Genomic DNA, 21,528 nt, shown 5'->3' on the forward strand with positions numbered 1-21,528 from the left:
TACTGCTCAATGTAAGTACATACATGAGTACACACACACACACACACACATACACACACACACACATTTAACTGACTGTAAAAGCATGAAATCCACTGTGAAGCCCTAGCTGTACAGAAGTTCACTGAGGTGATAGACTTAGGTTGGATTAATTTGGCTGTGTGATTTAGTTTGTGTGTTAGCTTTTTTTTTTTTTAAATAAAAATGTTTACAAAATTGAACTACAGTTCAAGGAATCAAACAGGTGGTTAAAAAAGAAATGGAATTGAAGAATATTATTAATTTATCAAATCTGACCTTGTAGCTATCACTGATAGGTTTTTATCCTCTCACACTTAAAATAGTTTTACTTATTTTTATTTTATATGTATGAGTTTTGCTTTTATTCATGAAAAATGCACTGTGTACATGCATGTGCTCACAAAGGCCACAAGGGGGTGCTGGGTTCCCTGGGAGTGGAGTTACTGATGGTTGTGAACTGCCAATGTGGGGTGCTGGGAACCAAACCCAGGTTCTTTGCAAGACCATCAAGTGCTCTTTAACTACTAACCTTTTGTTACCCTCCCTCCCTCCCTTCCTCTCCCCTCCCTCCCTTCCCCCCCTCCCCCCTGTTCTCTGTCTCTGTCTCTCTCTATTTTGAGATATGATTTCTCTGTATAGTCCTGATTGTCCTGGAACTCACTCTGTAGACCCGGCTGGCTTCAAACTCAAAAGATCTAAAGATCTGCCTGGCTCTGCCTCCTAAACGCTGGGTTTAAACATGTATGCTACCACACTGGACCTTTCATTTCTTAATAAGAAAGAAATGATAGAAATTGGGATGGACTTCTTAATTACGAAGAAAGGAGAGAAAAGGGAATGGGTTTTAATGTATTTTTTATTAAAAGTTTTGATGTTGGGAATCAACTCTTAACGCCCTGCACATGCAAGGTAAGCGCTTCCCACTGAGCTGCAGTGCATGCCCTCAGCTTGATTGAAGAGAATTAGGAGAGGTTAGACATTACAGCTAGGGTTCTGTGTAGCATCCGGGCTCCACCTTCCCAGCCAGGCTTCTGCCACAACACACTTGTGCTAAATTCCACAGGGCAACGATTTGCATAACGCCAATTACATCAGAGAACAAGTAACTCAGCTAACACATAAAACAGGGCCTAGGGCTCACAGCTGAGGAGGGAAAGATGGAGACCAGCCCGGCTCCGGAGAGCTACTTTTCAAATCCCCGAGACTGCCTTTCTGAGTTTCTAATATTCCCTCCCAGCGCACCCTGCCTTCCAGAGTTCTTCTGAAGTTTACTTAAAATGGAACAGAAAAGTTGTTTTTACAGGATTAAAAAAAAATGAAACTGTGTATTCATACTATTATTTTTTTAATCTGGTATAAAACCAGGGAGTAGAGAGCCACTGTAGAGACAGAGCATCTGGATAACAAGGTGTTGAACACAGCAGCCAGTTACAGCCGTTTTTGGCAACCAATTTTATAAACTAAGGAATTGGGCCGAAAGATTAACCCAGCAAAAAGGAGAGACTAAGAAACAATGATGAACAATTATGCAGACACATACACACCACCAGCAAAAGCTGTGGTGTGACTGTGAACTCTCGAACCCGGCTCATAATGTATGTAAATGTGTCACTCTGGAACCTAGTTGACTTTCTCATAAATACATTGTTAGCATAAGGACAATATTATTAGTTTACTGTTCATCAGACTAAGGGACATTTCAGGAACTGAATTTCTTTACAAATAAATAGGACAACAACCAACCAAACTGAGAAAAGGAAAAAAAAAAAAAAAAAAAAAAGAAAACCCCACCAAAGAGGCATAAATCTGTTTTACTGGCCTTGTGCGTGTCTCAGACTTCGTCCAATTTCCAAACAGAAAGCAGAAAGCGCCTTCCGACAGTCTATAGAGAGGGGGAGCTGTCGGTGTCTCACAGACCCTTCTTTCCTGGTCTGCTCTCCATGTATTATTAATTTGTATTTCTATTTAACTCCAGCTATTAGTTCATTGCTCTCTCCCAGACACTAAGCCTTTTCCCAGAGAGCGCAGAGGAGATGGGGTTGCTATTCTTAGGCATCCCTGTGGGGAATGAGGACAGAGAAAATGAAATAACACCATTTGGCTTCTTTTAACGTGACAGAGATGGTTGGGGTAGATAACTCAGGGCTGATTAACATGACCTTTCCCCTCAGGAAGGTAAAACAACACAGATATGTTTCTGAAGTACTTAATTAAGCCTTCAGCAGTAAGTATGGGGAAATCGCAGGCCTGTAAAACCCTCTGGTTCCAAGCAGGAGTCAGCCTTCTCTGCAGCCCTTGTCTCCAGTCCTTTACTGCATGGGTTTGACAAGACCTCATAGGCTTTTACATAAGCTATAAACAGAGACAGGGTGGTGAGGAGTACAGAGAACGGGCAGAGCGAGGGCATTCCATGTCGCTGCTTCCTTCCAATCTTCCATGAGAGGGTGAGGTAGCATTTTGAGATGTTTTTACCGAAGCCTGAGAAGTTAATGACCCGACACAGCAAGAGGAAGCTGTGGACCCTGCTGTTGTTCCCTTCCTCTTCCAGGGCTGAGGGCAACTCAGTCACAGTGGAAGTTCTTCAGTGTCCCTCCTCCAAACCTCTTCCTATCGGAAAAGCCCGGAATCTGTCGGCAAGAAAGAATCTGGTTACATTGTAGCAGAAAGAGTCAAATGTTAAAACTAATCCTGCTTCATGTTTGGACGCCAGCCTGATGCTCATTATAGAACCAGCTCTCTGAGGATCAGAAAAATCAGAGAATGATAAATAATAAAAAGAAACTCTACAAATTCGGAAAACAGCCAACAAATCGCTGGCAGTGTCATCTGGAAAGAATAGATCTCCTGGAATCACCAACTGGACTTTTATACGCAGTGTCTGCATTATGGAAGACTCTAGACAAAAGCATCTGACCCGTTGAGGAAATGATCGCTTTACGTAAGTCAGAGCGTCACCTCATCCCTGGATTCTTGTCTTACAGATCCTCATGTTGCCTCTGTTTAGTTTTTTTTTCCTTTTGTATTCAAGAAGACAGGAGAAAGTAAGTTGTCTATACCTACAGAGAGCTTTTCCTAACTTAAAAAAAAAATCTCCTCTGGAGGAAAGAGAGGACACCATGTTTTTCAAAACGTAAGAAGCCACTTTATCAAAAAAAAGATAGATACCCACCTGATTACCTTCTCTAAACAAATATCTCTTTTCTATGACCTGTGAAAAACAAACGCAGATTTTAGGACTTGGCATACTTACCTGGGAAAAGTAATTATAATGTTCATTAATGCAACCATAGGAAATATTGCCAAATTAAAAACCTTTCCAACAGTTATAAACATTTAACATGGTGAGCTAAAAATCTGGTGCTGGGGCTAGAGGGATGGCTCAGCAGCTGAGCACTTGTGGCTTTTTAGAGGACTGGAATTTGGTTCCCACCCATACACTGGGCAGCTCACAAGATCCTGCAAGCAGCTTCAGGGAATCCCACACCCTCTTGTGGCTTCTGCAGGTACTTGTGGCACACGTAGCTGTCACAGGTGGCGTGCGCTCGCGCGTGCGCGTGTACACACACACACACACACACAATCTTTTTTTTTTAAAGATTTATTTATTTTATGTATATAAGTAGTTGTCTTCAGACACACCAGAAGAGGGCATCAGACCTCATTACAGATGGTTGTGAGCCACCATGTGGTTGCTGGGAATTGAACTCAGGGCCTCTGGAAGAGCGGGTCGGTGCTCTTAACCACTGAGCCATCTCTCCAGCCCACACACACAATCTTTAAAACCTGGTGCTCACGGGATTGAAACCATGAGATTATTTCCATTACTACGTACTCATTTCTCAAGGAAGGAAGGATGCACCAGTGAACAGGAGATGGTGATACACTCTATAATTATGAGACTTTGTAACCAACCCCAACACGCAGGAAGCAGAGTTAGGAGAACTAGGAGTTCAAGGCAAGCCTGGGCCATTTAGTGAGTTTTAGATCATTCTGGTTTATATAGTAAGACTTTGATTCAAAAGTAAATAAAACTCACAAATAAATAAGACATACGAAGAGAATAAGGAAGAATAATGTCCCAACAGGTTCCTAGCATATGACAGCAATTAGGCCAAGCTTCCCACCAGTCAGCTCCAAAAGGATCCCTACGACAATGTAAATTATTGTTCCCTACAGCAGTGCTGCAGTCCTCGAGAGGGGTCTGCGTGAAGCAGCGAGGAATTCTATGCATCCTGCACGTGGGCAAGGACACAGCATCAAGCAGTCAGTGGGCTTCACTGGCATCCTTGTGCAGTAGTTTCAGGCTCCCTGAATTTGTCACAGGGAAGACAGTGGCTGTATCTTCATAAAACATCACAGCTCAGGTAAAGAAGCTCGCAAGACACACGTCCTAACACAATGGGTTTGAGGGCCATGCTTTCAGGTTATGAGGGAGATTACAGAAATATTGATTTCCAGTCCAGTCCTGGAGACGCTGCAGATTGCAGAGGTTCTGCTGCAATGGAAAACCAGGTACAGATGAGGTGCAGATGAACTAAGACAGTCACATCTGCGGGAGGAAGCTGGAAGCCTTCTGACTGAGAGCACAGCCTGTCCTCTCAGGCCTGCAAAGCTTGCTCGCAACTGCCTAAAAGACAGACTATTCTGGTTTTTGTCTCCTGGAGACTGTCTTAGTCAGTATTTAAGCTATATGAGACCCAGGGCAGAGATGCGTTCATTGGTCTCTGAAGTAGAAAATGTGGTTTCTGGTTAGCAGACACCTTGAAACACTGAGTCCCTGAGCCCGCAAGGGCTGATGCCTTTCCTCATTCTCAGCAGGACAGGGACACCTTATCATCTGGGCACAGAATTACTAACAGCTAAGAGGTTCTGGAGGACTTAGACTCCCTCTAGTCGAAGTAGCCCTGGCATTCTGGAAGGTTCTGTCTACAGAAAATGGGGCAGACTCTTTAGTCAGGTGTCTTGCTTTCATAACCAGTACATGTTGTGCAAACTAGCCAATCGCCTCACTGTTGTATTCTTTAGTGAGATTTGGACAATAAAGTTAGTTTTCACTTTTGCTTAGAATTGTTTACCTCCAACCCATGAGGTCCTCATATATATATATATATATATAGTTTTGCTGATAATTTAGGCTATGCTAGTCTAAAATCCATTATTTCTCTAGGATATGACTCAAGAGCTTTTATCTAAAGATACTTAAAGCATGTAAAAGTACATTACGAGATCTTCCCAGACCTAACACAGATCTACAGGATAATGTTCTTAGGGACAGGGTTTTGTATTAGATGGAGATGTGAATCTAAACCAAGCAGATGCTGCAACATTTTAGGTTTGAAAACAATATGGGGGAGAAAATACAGTTCCTTGCACCACCCAAGAAATTGCTAATATCTCTGTAGCCCAGCGAGGGGTGAACAGAGACTGTCAGTCTCCCAGGTCCTAGCTTGAGGGCTGGCTTTCTGAGAACTGTGGGAATCAGTGCCTGTGTACATCTGTCCCTTCTTGTCACACTCTAGTTAAAAAGTGAGATGAAATTTCCCTATTGGACATGTAGTCCCCTATTGCACCTCATGGTAATATACTGAAAAGGGGCCCAAATATCAGAGGCTAAAATAGTTATAAAAATGATCTATAAGGAAGATCTGTAAGGAGGGAGTACTTAAATTTTAAAATTTCTATTTTATTATTATTTATATGTATATGTGCTGTGTGTGTACCTGCTTGAGAAGAGAGTTACAGGTGGATATGAGCGACTCGCTGTGGGGTCTGGGACCTGAATCTGAGTCCTCTGAAGGAACAGCAGCTGCTCTTAACCACTGAGCAATTTCTTTTTCAGAGTTGAAAAGCTCAAATGTAGAAATTAATCTTTTTCAGCAACTGATGCAGAAACAGTCTTATATTACGTTGCTATGCAAATCAGCATAACGTGAGGCAGCTTGGGAACCTGGAGATGCAGATGAACAGTGCTCCAGCTTAAGTCCTTCTCATTGTTCAGTGACAGCAGGAATCAGCAGACTCCAGGACACAGTATAACTTTACAAGGCAACAGCAACATTTCCACGGATGATGATGATGATGATGATGATGATGATAATAATAATAATAATAATAATAATAATAATAGCTGAGTGAGTAAAGGGCTTGGACCTCTGTGCGGCGCCTTTGGGGAGATGAAGCAGTGAATAATTACACAAAGCACTGAAACCAGGTAACTATAAATTGGGGGAAGACTCAGCGATCATTTGAAGAACCCCAACTGAATCTAATAGCCTTTACTCTTTGCTCAGAGCACGCTAGTGATGGAGCAAGTACGTCAGCAGGCCTTGAGCAATTATTCCAACAGATAAGAGAGATCAAAGCAGGTATTCAGGCTGTGAAGTTTTGGGCAAAGGAACAAAAGGACACAACATTCTACCCAGAGTTTAAGCTATCATATGTTAAGTTTAAAAATAACTTAATTGAAGCCATTACCTTATCAAAAAATCTACTGAGCTTGACAGCGTTGGAGGAGCCTGCAGCTGAGGACCGTGGGTTTGTGCAATCCTGGAAGACAAAGGCGCACACAGAGAAGGCGGAAGTGAGGCTCCAGTGCAAGTGTCCCTGCTGTGCAATTTGTACTAAGTCATTGGAACACTCATAAGACACAAAGCAATATTCACATTATGATACGTGAACAGGAAGATACCAAAGATTTAGTTCCTGCCATCTGAGCAATATCGGGGACACTCAATCAACACACCTACCACCAAATAACCCATCCTAAAGGAAGCAGAATTCCTGATTGTCAGCAAAACAGAGGGACTGATTAGGTGACCTGCATATGTTTACAAAGTCACGCAAACAGGACACACGTATTGCAGACCAGGGACTAAGTGTTCAACTAGTTAAGAACTATGCAATCTGCATAATAGTTGGGAACATGAAAATAAGATTTAGTCAAAATAAGATTTAGCCAAAGAACAGTTGCCAAGAATTTCTCCATTTCTTCATATACCACAAAGACATACTGGTTTGATAATAATAAAAAAGAGATATATTATTAAAAACATGGAGCTCAGAGGAGGCTGCACAACCTGGGACACAAAGCCACCACAACACCTTGTAAATGACAATGCTACCATCTTTGCTTGTCACCAGTGTTGGCCCTCTCAAGAGGCTGAGTTGGCTTTGATGTTTACCTCAAATGCCACCAAGACTCCTTTGTGAAGATAAGCGTCTTGCATGCATCTGTGGGCCCTCTGTGCCCTTTGAGGAATTTCTGAACTAATTCTTGCTCTATTTAATGATGCCGTTTTCTAACAGCCAGGCCCACATATTTCCTTCTAATACATTTAGTAACAATTTCTTGTTTTGTTCAAACACGGCATTTCCAGGATCATACTTTAAACAATGGCCAGAAAGTATAATAGTTCTCTACCCCAACACACACACACACACACACACACGCACTCATGCACATGCACACATACACACTCACACATGCACACACACACACACACTCATGCACATGCACACACACACACACACACACACACAGAAAGGGGGAGGAAGGGAAGGGGGCTACTAATTATAATTACAATAGTTTCCAAAGTAAAATACTAGGGAAATCGGGAATCTTGGAAGCCAGCAATCTCTGTCTTCAAATATCTGTGCCAACATTTCCAGATTGGGTACCCTGCTTAAGACATTATGGCTCTGAAGTTGGGCTTCCTTATTTGTGAAACGGGGATGAGTCTATTCAGAGTTTTGTGGAATGCAGAGAGGTACTGCATGCCTATCACAGAGCAGGCACTGGAGCGTCAAGTCTCCTTCTCAGTGTAAGAAAATGCTATCAGCACAAAAACATTTAATATAATACAGTGATCCCACATATGGATTAACTACCCGGGTATAGCACTTGTGCACACACTGCTGAATTTGCAATCATCTTTGAACACATTCTTTACCAGTTGGAGCAGACAAGAAATCATCTTTAGACCGGCATTAGATGGTTTTGCAAAAAGGGTATTGATCACCATCAGAACATTAAATGACAACTCTAAGTAACAGTTAAAATTACTAAATAAATAAATAAATAAATACCTAAATCAAATGGCAAATAAACAAGTTGCCATCTCCTTCATAAAATTAACCACTGGGCTCCACAATTCAAGTTGAGAAGGAAATCTGAAACTCCACACTTTTTAGGATGAAAATTTTAGAGCTGAAAAAGCCATCTGCCATTGATCATGGTTGAGGGAAAGCCTGAAAAGTCAGTAGCTCTAAATAGCTTGTTGGAATGTGGAAAATGACCAGAAACTAAATAAACACATGAGAAAATGTACTATACAGAATAACCCTAGTGCCTAGTTTTAATCAAATAGTTTGCATTTACAAAGGCAGAGAGAAATTCTGACTTCGCTCTTGATATATGCATGTTGGATTCAGGTTTCTCTGTAGGTTTAAGTAATTTCATAAAAGAAACAATGTGCTAGCAGTAATGGTACCATCCTGTTGGTCTCAGGGTGAGGTTCTACATTTACTTGTTGGCTCTATTTTCAATCCCCATTTCAGCTGCCCTCCTGCACTTTAATACCTTGTATCCTCATTAGCCACTTCTATCATTGTTTCTGTTGTGTTCTGGAAGGATACACTGACAAGCGAAAGGCATGTTATATGTAAACCCTTGGGAGAATGTAAGTGCTCAAATCTTACTGCTTATCTTTTGGTTTTGTTAACAGCTGAAGTTGGCCTAGCCTCTGTAAGATAAGGAAGAATAATGTGTCTAGCTGGTTGTCACAGATACCAGTAGGCACTAGACAAAGATACATTCAGAAACATATTCAAGTTACTATTGGAACTAATTATGCATGATTAATGGCAAATTACCCTTTGAAAATAATGTGCAAATAAAGTAACAGCAGCACAGATTCTACAGAAATAACAATTATATAATCTATATAGTAGGGTCCTCTTGAATACCATGGTCCAACATTGATGACTACCAGGGCATTTATATTGACCACTCCATGGTGGCAGATGCAAAAGGGGACACATTCCATTGCACGATAAAATAAAAAGAACAATGGAGACCAGGCAGAGGCTGAGCCAGACACAGGTAGAGGCAATGTTTACGGATGCTACTTCACTGAGCAAAGGTATCAGACTCATCTGAGTAATCTGTGGAATGAAAGTACTAGCAGAGGCTGCAGGACGGTGGTAAAGTACGTTTCCCATGTATAAGGCCCAGCACCACATTACCATGCTCCTGGCAGCATTGTGAGCACAGTTCTGACTTTAAGAAGAGTTGTTACAGACATTTGTAGGTGCAGTTGGTAATATAGATATGCGGTGAGCTTTGGGGAACTGTTGATAGAAATGGTTTCAAAGCACCGCCATTTTACGTCTCGGTTGAAGAATAATCAAGTGGGAAACAGCCTTAACTTGTGGAATCTGGGCTGTACAGTTGGAGTGCCTCATTTGGCTTCATCTTTAAAATGGAGAGAGAAGTGCCGATGTTAAAGGGTTGATGAGAAGCTGGTGTGTATGATGTGATACCTTAAACCTTACCAAGGCATTTGGTGAACAGCTGCCCTGCAAGTGCTGGCCATGGGTTCTGTCAGTCAGCACTGCACGCCTGGAACAGTGTGCTGGCCCACTGCGTGGTCCTCCTGCTCATGAACAAGGCTCACACGTCTCCACCTCTGGAGCCGCGGGCGAGGCCTTGTTCCAGGTAATGGGAACTGGTTTGTGTGTGATGCTTCCTAGCCTCGTTAGCCCTCTGTTCTAAATACACTAGCTACCACAGAATTTCTACATGGAAAACTTTATATAAATTAGTCCTTATGATACATTCCTAGCTTACAGTTTGCAATTTTCTCATACATCTGTTGTGTGCTCTTCAAATCAACAGTTAAGAGGTTCTTTCTTTGGTTTTGGTTTTCTGAGACAGGGTTTCTCTGTCTCCTGGAACTCACTCTGTAGACCAGGCTGGTGTGGCCTCAAACTCCTGTCTCTGCTTCCTGAGTGCTAGGATTAAGCTTTTTTTTTTTTTTTCTCTCCAAAAACAACAATAACCAACATGTAGCATCACCTTAATTGATACGATTGTTTTGAATTTGGTTTGCCTTTAAATTTTTTCAAGAGTCTATGAATTGTACTATTTGCAGAATATAGTTTAAGGGTTCCAACAGTTCAGTGTGCAAGTTCAAAGTGAAAGAGACCTTCATGGGACGGCCTACACATTCTGATTCTGATCTGTTTCAGGCTGGTGAGCCTCTGATTTGAGTATAAAGCTTCTTTGCCTAGACTATAATCTAATGCACACTGGTGAGAATACATACCAAATTAATCTCTTCAGCATTGAAGTCCTCAGCCAAGAAGGCGGTCCTGATTAAAACCTCATGGCGCTTGGTTTCATGAATCTGGTCCAGTTTAGTCCCTATCACCAACAGTGGGATTTGATTATCAGCAAACTGTTCTCGGTCATAATCCCTGTGGTAAATAACCATGAAGAGGAGAACAGAGTTTACCTTCCCAATGCAGATGTGTATTCTTTAAATGCAAGATGCTCACACAATTTTAGTGATGATTAACCAATCACTGCTTACCACCACCTACGGGTCTTTTTATTCTAACGTCTTCACTGTACAAACCCGTGACCAATCCGTCATCTATACACAAAGTCTGTCCCTGTGTGTCTTTATAACAGATAACTCGGATGACTGAGGCCCTACCAAATACACCATGGTCATGTGACTCATGTGTCCGCAGCACACTCTTCAGCAGGTAACAGTTTCAAACATTTTCAGTGTGAACGAAGGAAGTGGATTTAGAGCTCGGTGTGGGGGAAACCCAGGAGCCTAGCATGCAGTGCAGGCTCCTCATGCTCAAGTTCTCCAACTTGCACATGTGTTCCTGGCTATGCGTAATTAAAGCAATCTTTTCAGAGTGGAAAGAGCTAAGGAAGTGGAGCCGGAGTGAGACACAGCTTGGATGAAGTGAGGAAAACCGCTGAAATGTTAAACATGATAATAAAAGGCAAGACAATTAGTACCAAGTAATTGTCCTTACATGACAGTCACAGGAGACAGAGGATGGGCCATCAGAATCTCTTAGCGTTAGAAGGGGGTCTATTCCAATTCATTTTCTTCTCATTTTTATCCAAAGGATTGAGTAGCAATACAAATGATAGTTCTCATTATTGAAAGGAACATAAAGTCCACAGCTGTTAATTAATTAAAATTCTATTTGCCTATTAGAAGCAAAGTAGATCTGGATTTCTGACATGTTATAAGCTCAAATTTATAGCAGTCAGCGAAATCTGCTTTTGAGCAGTCGATATTGCATAATCCAATCAATAAAACCCGCTGGAGCGCAGCTCCTTTCCCATCTCAGCACTCGTCTGTCTTTTGGAGCACTCTAAACTGGGCTGGTGGGAGAGGGCTACTTACACCTCTCTGCCTCTCACACGGGTCTTGCAGTGCCTCAGCTGTAGTCCTGTCTCAGAACAGAGCTGTTCTGAACTCACATATCTCATGTAAATATCATCATCTGGTTTATTTGTACGGAAGCCAATAATAGGTCAAGTTCAAGGCCTACGAGCTAGCACCTTCTTACCTACACACTCCTGACGTGAGAGACATGGTTTGGATTGAAATTTGAATCATAGAGAATGAGGTTTTCAGGGTACCTTCCTTCAGGATTATTTATTTTTCTTATATTCACAAATTCTTTCATGAAAAGTTTTGTGTTTTCTATCAAATACCATATTTGATACACATATTCTCTGCTATTTAAAATCTTATATAATCTCTTATAGATTACTATTTAAATATATATATATATGTATCTTGTTCTCTCATTTTTCTCTTTAGCTTTTCATCTTTTCAAGAACTATATTCATTGAATCGCAAATGTATATAATGACTCACTTAAATATTAATTTTAAAAGAAAATTATACCACATTGGCTTTGATGTTCCTTATCTCCTCTTTCATTAAAATCATACATCCAATTGAAATTAGACCTTGATATCATTTAAAATCATTATGTGAAAAACTGATGGAGAATTTATTATGGACAGATATGGCTAGTGCTTCCCTAAAAAACAATTTTATATGCACAAGAACCCTTTGAGAAACAAAAACGGCAGTTATACATCGTTTTAATACTAAAAGAAGGAAGGTTTAGGATTCAAGCAATAAACTTAAAAGATACAAGAAGGTTTTTGGTTTGCTGTTCTACTCTTTAAAGTGGTGCTGAGGACGAAGCTAGGTCCTCGAGCATGCTAGGGAAATCCGCTCCTGAGCTGCAGCTGCGGCCTTTCACAGGAGTGCATGCTAATGCGAGCACAGGCCTTGGCCCTCTCCCTTGCACATCATACATTACAAGGGAAACGATAGTCTCTGCTCCTTGTTTTGCATCCTCTGTAGATTTCTGTTTTCCTACACAGAAACATTCCTGATGCTTTTTTAAATAGCTGAGTAGAGTATTCCAGAACGTAACTGGACCGTTATCTATGTAACAGGTTTTCTTTGGGACCTCAGAGTTGCTGCCAAATCATTTGCTTTACAAATAATGCAGCAATGAGGGAGGCACCAATGCACCACTGTTTAGTGCAGCAATGAGGGAGGCACCAATGCACCACTGTTTAGTGCAGCAATGAGGGAGGCACCAATGCACCACTGTTTAGTGCAGCAATGAGGGAGGCACCAATGCACCACTGTTTAGTGCAGCAATGAGGGAGGCACCAATGCACCACTGTGTAGTGCAGCAGTGAGGGAGGCACCAATGCACCACTGTTTAGTGCAGCAGTGAGGGAGGCACCAGTGCAGCACTGTTTAGTGCAGCAGTGAGGGAGGCACCAATGCACCACTGTTTAGTGCAGCAATGAGGGAGGCACCAATGTACCACTGTTTAGTGCAGCAATGAGGGAGGCACCAATGCACCACTGTGTAGTGCAGCAGTGAGGGAGGCACCAATGCACCACTGTTTAGTGCAGCAGTGAGGGAGGCACCAGTGCACCACTGTTTAGTGCAGCAGTGAAGGAGGCACCAGTGCACCACTGTTTAGTGCAGCAATGAGGGAGGCACCAATGCACCACTGTGTAGTGCAGCAGTGAGGGAGGCACCAATGCACCACTGTTTAGTGCAGCAGTGAGGGAGGCACCAATGCACCACTGTTTAGTGCAGCAGTGAGGGAGGCACCAGTGCAGCACTGTTTAGTGCAGCAGTGAGGGAGGCACCAATGCACCACTGTTTAGTGCAGCAGTGAGGGAGGCACCAGTGCAGCACTGTTTAGTGCAGCAATGAGGGAGGCACCAATGTACCACTGTTTAGTGCAGCAGTGAGGGAGGCACCAGTGCACCACTGTTTAGTGCAGCAGTGAGGGAGGCACCAATGCACCACTGTTTAGTGCAGCAGTGAGGGAGGCACCAGTGCAGCACTGTTTAGTGCAGCAGTGAGGGAGGCACCAGTGCAGCACTGTTTAGTGCAGCAGTGAGGGAGGCACCAGTGCAGCACTGTTTAGTGCATGTGCAGGTGCAGCTTGAAGAGCAGAACGAAGCTGCTGAGTCAAAGTGCAGCTTCTGTGTCTGTAACAGTTACGCCATCTTGAACTCCTTGATGCTAATGTGAATATTTTTTGGTATAAACAAACCATCTCTTGTAATTTAAAAGTAAGTTTCTTGAGTAGTAAAAATCAATGAAACTAAAATATCTTTGAAAAGATTGGAACACCAATAAGCTAGTAGCAGGTCTAAAAGGGAAACAAAAGGACACATGAGTTAGCAAGACCAGGGAAGAACATGCGCATGTTATTACAGACCAGGACGATAATGAATAATATTACAAACAACCCTGTTCACAGATGCTCAGTAACTTAAAGGAAACGCATGGATCCTCTACAGCTCAAATTTGCCAAATTCACTTGAGACAAAACAAAATACATGTACCATCCGGTAACTATTAAAGAAAAAATTGAATCTGACATTGAAAACCTTTCAAAATGAAATATGCAAGCCCCAAAGTCTCACTGGTAAATTCAACCAGTCATCCAAAGAAGAAATAACACCAAATATATGCAATATCTTCCCCAAAACTGGACAGGGAGGGGCACTGAGGCCAACATTATCCTCAAATCAAACAGACCGAAGACATTATAGACTAGAAAGTGTAACACAGTAACACTTGAACACAGAATAAAAAAACTGCAAGAAAACATTACATCAAACCAGCAACATAGAAAATGAAAGAATGAATTCACCGTGACCATGGAATGAAAGGGTGGTTCAATATCTGAAAATCAGTCAGGTCTACCACACTAGCAATGTGGAGAAGAAGGAGAAAATATATATGTTGGCTCACAGTTTCAAAGGGAGTAGACGCACACATCCATAGAACAGAGTACAGAAGTTGACCTGTATAAATATGCTCACCTGACTTTGTCAAAAGAATGAAGCTGACCCAATGGAGATAGGATACTCTTTTTACCAAATGATGCTGGGACAGGTGAACGTTCAAATTTAAAATTAAGCCCAACTCACATATTTATATAAAATTAAACTGGATCATAAATCTAATATAAACCTCATATTATAAAACGTATAAAAGGAAATGCAGGAGAAAACCTGTATGACCTGAGATTAAGCCAACAGTTCTTAGATCTGATACCAAGGGTAAAATGCAGAGTAGGGAAACTAAGTAATTAGAGTTCATCAAAATAAACACCACTGCCAGGAAAGATGCCATTCAGATAATGGGAAAACCGAGTAGAGGCTAAAACAGAACTAATCACACGTCTTCAAGGGTTATTTTGTAAAGTGCATTCTCAGGATTGCAATCAACCAAAAACCAATCGTCACATAATTAATTCTAGGCTTACCCATTTGTCACCAGGACTCCGGTTGGAACTGCATCCCTATTGAGAACTTCCAAGGACCAGCGGTATAAGTTTTGAGATGACTTCTTATTGGTTAAGTCATGTACTAAAATGATGCCTAAAAGAATCAGGGAACAGGATGTTAGTACCCATCAGCACCTCTATAGTCAACGAGGGTGAGCTTAGTAAGTGCACATCTTAAGGGCTTGGTGATCTGTATTCAAGTATGACTAACACAATCAGACAAGTGTCTCAAGCTGTCCGTTATAAATGCTTACAAATAACTAACTAGAAAGCTTTGCCACTAATAGACTTTTAAAATGTTTTTTTTTTCTTTCAAAGGCTATCAGCATGTCATAAAATATTCAGAATGTCTTTTCATTCTTCATCTAGCAGCCCCTGAGTGCCTACTCCGTGCTTGGAACCGCTTATAGAAGCACTTCGGCAATGAAGAACATTATCTATCAACATGTTATATTACTCAAACGTTATACAGTTTCTGCACTGTTAAAATGTATTAAAAGGGTGCCACTTTAATTTTTATAACTGCTATTTTTCCTTTAGAAAACAAACAAAAACAGGGTCTCACGGCAAGAGGATACTGGCTTTGCTTACTGTGTAGGGTGGCCTGGCCTAGAATTCATAACACTCATGCCTCCTCTCAGATCTGAGATACAGGCATGTGCCTCATGTTCAGCTCAACTGCTGTTCTTCTGTTCTTAAACTTTTACTTCTATGTATGTGTGTGTGTCTCTGCACATTTGTGCAGGCTTCTGTGGAGGTAGAGAGGACACTGGATCTCCTGGGGCTGAGATTACACAGTCTGAGCTACCTTGTGGGTGCTGGGAATCAGGGCAGCTAGTTCTCTTAACTCTGAGCGGCTCCTTAGCTTCTCACTTGTTCTTTAGTAGATAAAACATTGTCCTATAGGTCTTTGAATATCATCAACCCAAGAATTTAACTTTGTTGTTCATTGAATTCATCACTAGTTTGCTACTTTAAAAGATTTGGTTAGCTTAGTGCAGTGACACATGCTTTATAAGTCTCCATTAGGGAAGCTGGGGCAAGAGAACGTGAGTTCGGGGCCAGCCAAGGCAACACAGCAATACCCTGACTTAAAGGGCAAATAAGGTGCAGGGGATGGGGTGAGGGAGGGACAGAGGACAACGAGGGAGGAGAAATGAACTGATTTAGGTAAAAGAGTCATAGAGCTATGAAGATGCCCAATCCCATGCCAACTAGCAAAAATAAAGATGTTGCTAGAAAAGAGTAAGAGGAGGGAGGCAAGTGAGATATGGGCTAGAGAGATGGCTCAGCAGTTAGGAGCACTGACTGCTCTTCCAAAGGACCCAGGTTCAATTCCCAGCACTCACATGGCAGCTCACAACTGCCTGTAACTCCAGTTTCAGGTGACCAGATGCCCTTTTCTGGCTTTTGCCTACACCAAGCACATATGTATGTGGTGTGTAGACTTACATACAGGCAAAAGACCAATAAACATAAAATAATATAAAACCATGTAAAAATTAAAAAAATAGACATAAATGTTTAAAAGAGAAGTATGAATAGTAGGAAAGGTGGATTTTTTGAGATTGAAGAATAAGAAAATATACCATGGCTCAGAAATACAAGTAAATAAATCAACTAACAGGTAGATAAGCAAAGTAGGTAATTATAATAAAATGGAGAGAGAACGACTTCAATGCCTGTTGGAACTTAGAACATTATCTTGAGATGCAAGGAGATTTTCAAACTCTTTTTAAGTTTTGTTTTTGATTTTTTGAGATAGGGTTTCTATGTGTAATAGAGCCCTGGCTGTCCAGGACTCACTTTGAAGACCAGGCTGGCCTCAAACTCAGAGATCTGCCTGCCTCTGCCTCTTGAATGTGGGATTAAAGGTGCGCACACCATGCCCAGCCCTAAAATCTTTTTTAACATTAAAATTACTGTTTAAAATTTCATAATGAGTACATGTACATATTTCCCACCCTTTCTCCTGGGTCCCCCATTTCCCTCTCAACTTTATAGCCTTCTTTAGTTATTGTTACATATATGCATTTATAAATTCAATCTGCAGAGTGTATTTAGTGCTGCCTGTGTTTCTGTGTTCAGGGCTATCACTTGAGGTTGAACAACCTCTCATCTCTAGAGGAGACTGGATCTCTTTCATGGCCATCAGTCACTATGTAGCGCTCCACCTAGGGCTAGGGTCTTGTGAGACTCATCTCATCCACATCAGATTGTTAACTGATGTTGTTCTCCTCATGGGGAAGGGGTTTAAAGGGAGATGAGATAGAATGAACTGGCTTGAGGGTTAAAGGGAGTAAAGGAACAGGAAGGGTTAAATCTGGGTTGAGGAAGGAGAACAGAAAGGGAGCAATATCAGTAAAGACCTTTGAAAAATACATGGAAGCCTACTGCTGTTGAGCTACTAAAATGGACATATATTATATACGTATAAATAACAAGTAAAAACGGAGAAACCTGTAACAAGGCAACAATGGCCCAGATAGGCACCAGAGGATAACAAATTAGACTGTGGAATACAGATTTAAATCTAGAGTGGTATGTCCATCAGTGTTCCCACAGTAAGATGGGCCCAGCATGTCATGTCTTCATAGCTAGACCATTAATACATGGGAGAAATAAAGAATGTTTACCATTTACAGAGTTGTAGAACACCGCTCTTGTGCTTTTCACACTGCTGGCACTGCCCACAGAGCCTCCAACATCCCATAGTTCTATATAGTAGGTCTTCTCTTCAGGGGTCCCTTCTTTGTAGTCATGAACCTAACAGATTAATTCAAATAGTTACTAAAGCCACCAGACAAACTGGTGAGTACCCACCTCCATTCAGTTAAGCAATAGCCTTTCCTGTCACATCCTGTTCTGACTCAGGCGGCCACCTTCAATCTACCCTGCTTATGCTCTTTACTGTCCTGATGCTAATCCAGACTTTCAGCCTATGTCATGTGACCCATACCTGATGTGAATAACTTAACCTCCTCCCACTTCTGAAGCTTTGGCCCCTTCCCTACAAAGTCCAAGTCCCATGACCCATTCTCACACTCTGTCACTCTCAACCTTTCTTAACAAGACATTCAGCTGATAAACTCCAGTTTCAGCGATAGCCTCTTCTTCCTTCATTCTGAACCTGAAATTCAGCTTCCTGAATGTGGAGTTCAGAAAACTATGTCATAGGTCCCCTTACTCTGTCACTACAGTGTCCTGGTCTAGTTCACGTCTGTCAGTCCCTGCTCTTAGGCAATTCCATCTGCTCTTGTGATTTCAGTGTCATCTGTATGTTGATGAATCCAAAATGTACATGAATCCTGGGAATTTTAGACTACTATATTAATTGGGCCACCATTAGGAATGTCTGTCTAATGGTCCTTCAGAGTTAATCTATCAAAAGATATCCTTGTCTTCTTCCCAAACCAACTTTCCTCCCAGTTTTCTCAATCTTAATAAAAAGCAGTCCCTTGGTTGAGATGGCTTTGATATCTTTCTAGTAATTCAGGTCAAAACCTTAGGAGTGAAGTTTGACTTCTCCTCTACTACACATCTGATCTGTCCACAAACTCTGTGCCTTTGATCTTTAATAACGTACCCAAGGTTTTGCTTGTCACCTCCACATTGCATTTGTTTTTCACACAGTAGTGAGAGAGGTCATTTTAAAATCCAAGTGAGGTCATCTCAAGCCTCGGCTCCAACCATCTAGTGGATTTTTCAGTCATAATCACGTCAGGGTCACTGTTTATCCCTCATGGTCTAGGCTTTTGTTGCCCATTTAGCTATTCAAATATTTAACTATTTAGAAACAGATTCGGATATACAATACCAGATGTATGATGATTCAAAGGAATACACCAGACTTCTCTAAGGAACTTAAAAATGAACATATTCCAGGTGGGTTGAGTACACCTGTGATCTTGGCACTAGAGCTATCGAGGCAGGAGGATCATGCATTTGAAGTTTGCCTTGTCTGTACAGAGGGACCATGACTCCCCCACCTCAGTATTCCTTCCCTCCCAAAAAGAAAAATGGACATGTCAGGCTAGGAGAATCAGGTCCTTCGGGGTGAGCACTAGGCATATAATCTCCAATTGGTTCTGCTGTGACTCTGTACTGGAAAGGGATGATTTTATAGAATGGAACTACTCTGGTATTAGGCTTATATGTCCAGACTGCCATGAACCAGCCCTGTATCACTGAGCCTCTGATGAAAGAGATACATCGTACATTTCTAAAGCATCTGGCTTTAAAATAGTGGTGACGACAAAGACAACTCAATTGTTAAAAAGATGTTGCGAAACCCACTGAACCTCATACATATCACACTCAACAGAAATGCTTCGTATTTCACTGTATTCGCTTGTTTAGTTCTAAATCCTTTCGGCCAGGAAAACCTTTAAGTACATGTGGTACTCTATAGGTAGTCACACTGCCATTACGAAGATAAGGAACGGACTAAACCAAAGACAACAAGATAGAAAGTAAGAACAGCAAGTCACGGGCATTGACCACTCTTCACGAGAATGGAACTTAGCAGTGTACTGGAATCAATAGCTCTGCTATTTTGCTACAGGACATAAATAACTGATAACATGTGGCTATGTCAGATCATCAGAATAAGAAAGCAGGAGTATATGTGAATAACCGAGAACTGGAACACACATTCGTCCTGCTCCCCCTCACATTTCTATTGAACAAATCACTATCACACATGGGTTCACTTCATTTAAGCTCTTCAGTGTAACTTACAAAAGGAAATAAATTCAATAAAGACAATAATACACATGAAAAAAGAACGGATGCTAACAAGTTCAATTTAGTAACTGTGCCTAGAAAGTCACCCCTAGAAAGAAAGGGACAGGAGGAATTCTTAGGAGAGAGTTTGAAAAAAATGAGAGGCGGGAGAAATAGAGCAACTAAGAGATGCGACGGGTGCCCTGGACGTTTCAATTAATGAGGTTAATGAGGTAGAAGGTCACTGTCAATTGCTCTTCTCGTAATTTCTCAATTGCCTTCAGTCAGGCTCATTCCTCTGTAAAGTAGATCTTTCTTGTGTTCTGCACCATTCTCTCCTGTTTAATCCCAACCTCCAGCCTTCATAAAAGACTGCTTTATGATTTAAACCTGTGTCTTCAGGCTCATTAGTGCCTCCTCATTAAAACCCAATGTTTGTTTTTTCTTTCTACCTTATATCTCAGGTGTTTTATGGTGAAATCCAGTGCTACCCCCGTTCAGGCACTTTCCATGTTTGCTCATGTAGTAGCTCATGCTTTGGGCAATGCCTTACTCTGATCAATCTTTCTCTGACCCTTCTTCTAGGAACTTCAACTCTTTAAAAACACCCCCCCCCACGGTTTTCCTTTATTTCTCTTTTAACCTCATTGGCTGTCATCATTTAGGATGATCTCTATACACACGACTGCAATTCCAAATTATCTGGAACTTTGGCACCTTATTATCAAGTGCTTTCTGGTCAACTTCAGTTAGACAGCTTGCAGATACATCCCCCTGCCACGTTTAGAACTGATTCCTTACAACTGTCTTCTCCTCTACCTACGACAGACGCCTCTGGGAGGGGGCGCAAGGCTGTCTCTCAGGTAGCTCCAGCTACCGGTCACCAGCATCTCGTAGAATCGCCTCCTTTGCACACATAGCTCCTGCTCTTTAAACGGCTCTCACTGTATGAGCTGGTGCTGCCCCGCCGCGCTTTCTTCAGTGGTAGGCATGCCCAGGAGCAGCATGGAACTACTAAGGCACTGGGATATGGCTCACTCAGCTGCTGAATGAACTTTTTATTTTAGTAAATTCAAGTCTGTCACCACATGAAGCTAGTTGTTACCATATTGGGTGCCACCAGAGTACTCATTTCTTTACATTCTGGGTCCCATTTATTCTGTGCATTAAATAAGAGGTGGTAACGCTGTGATTAAGAACCACAGACTTCCAGGTCAGGCAGTCTGGACTTGAATCCCAAGTCTATCCACTTCCTAGCAGCACAACCTTGAGGCCTCTGTGCCTCACCTGCCTCTTGTGCTAAGCAGGGAGGAGCACCCCCCCCCCCACGTCACAGAGCTGTTGTGTGAATTAATCGATGAAGTCCTGTGTATATGGGTTCCTACTCACGTCACAGAGACGTTGTGTGAATTAATCGATGAAGTCCTGTGGATATGGGTTCCTAGCACAGCAAGCTGAAGAGGTGGTAGCTATCACTGCCACTGTCACTTTAAAGAGCATGATATACAAACCTTATCCCTCCAAGTAAATCCACTTCAGAGCCCTAGTGAGGATAAAAGCTATACCTTTTTATTTTTCCCAAGTGCCTGCACATTGTTTTGTTACCCAAAGAGAAATTCAATAAGTATTGATTTATGCAATGTACAAGTTAGAGAGTTAAAATTCCATTAAAGTGAACTAGAAATGACAAATCAATTTCCTTATTTATAACCTGTGAAAAGATTAAGCTCTAAGCATCTTGTCCTCATTATCAGGAGTAGCCATGCGCTTATTGGCCCATTCGATCTGAGGTAACGAAATCGGAAACCAGGAGCGAGTGAAGAATGCCGCAAAATACAACTCCCTCTTCAATTCAGTCACGGGCCCCGCACAGAATAAATGGACCCAGAGGGATAA

General features: G+C 41.8%; 1 protein-coding gene and 1 long non-coding RNA gene across 2 annotated transcripts in view; one reads left to right on the forward strand and one right to left on the reverse strand.

Annotated features, from left to right (window-relative positions):
- Positions 1-1,348: 1,348 nt before the first annotated feature.
- Rabl3 (RAB, member of RAS oncogene family-like 3) overlaps positions 1,349-21,528 on the reverse strand; it is a 28,959-nt gene continuing 8,779 nt past the window's right edge. Inside the window, 6 exon segments of the mRNA NM_001108319.1 lie at positions 1,349-2,648; positions 3,191-3,229; positions 6,496-6,567; positions 10,347-10,497; positions 14,887-15,001; positions 17,544-17,673. Coding sequence (NP_001101789.1) covers positions 2,583-2,648; positions 3,191-3,229; positions 6,496-6,567; positions 10,347-10,497; positions 14,887-15,001; positions 17,544-17,673 — 573 coding nt within the window. The 3' untranslated portion in view covers positions 1,349-2,582.
- On the forward strand, positions 2,403-16,403 carry LOC148002616 (uncharacterized). Its single transcript, XR_015633472.1, has 3 exons — positions 2,403-2,959; positions 10,715-10,791; positions 15,277-16,403. It is a non-coding gene; the product is annotated as an uncharacterized LOC148002616 (long non-coding RNA).

This window comes from Rattus norvegicus, chromosome 11 (assembly GCF_021556685.1).
Source record: "Rattus norvegicus strain SHRSP/BbbUtx chromosome 11, alternate assembly SHRSP_T2T, whole genome shotgun sequence".
NCBI lineage: Eukaryota > Metazoa > Chordata > Mammalia > Rodentia > Muridae > Rattus > Rattus norvegicus.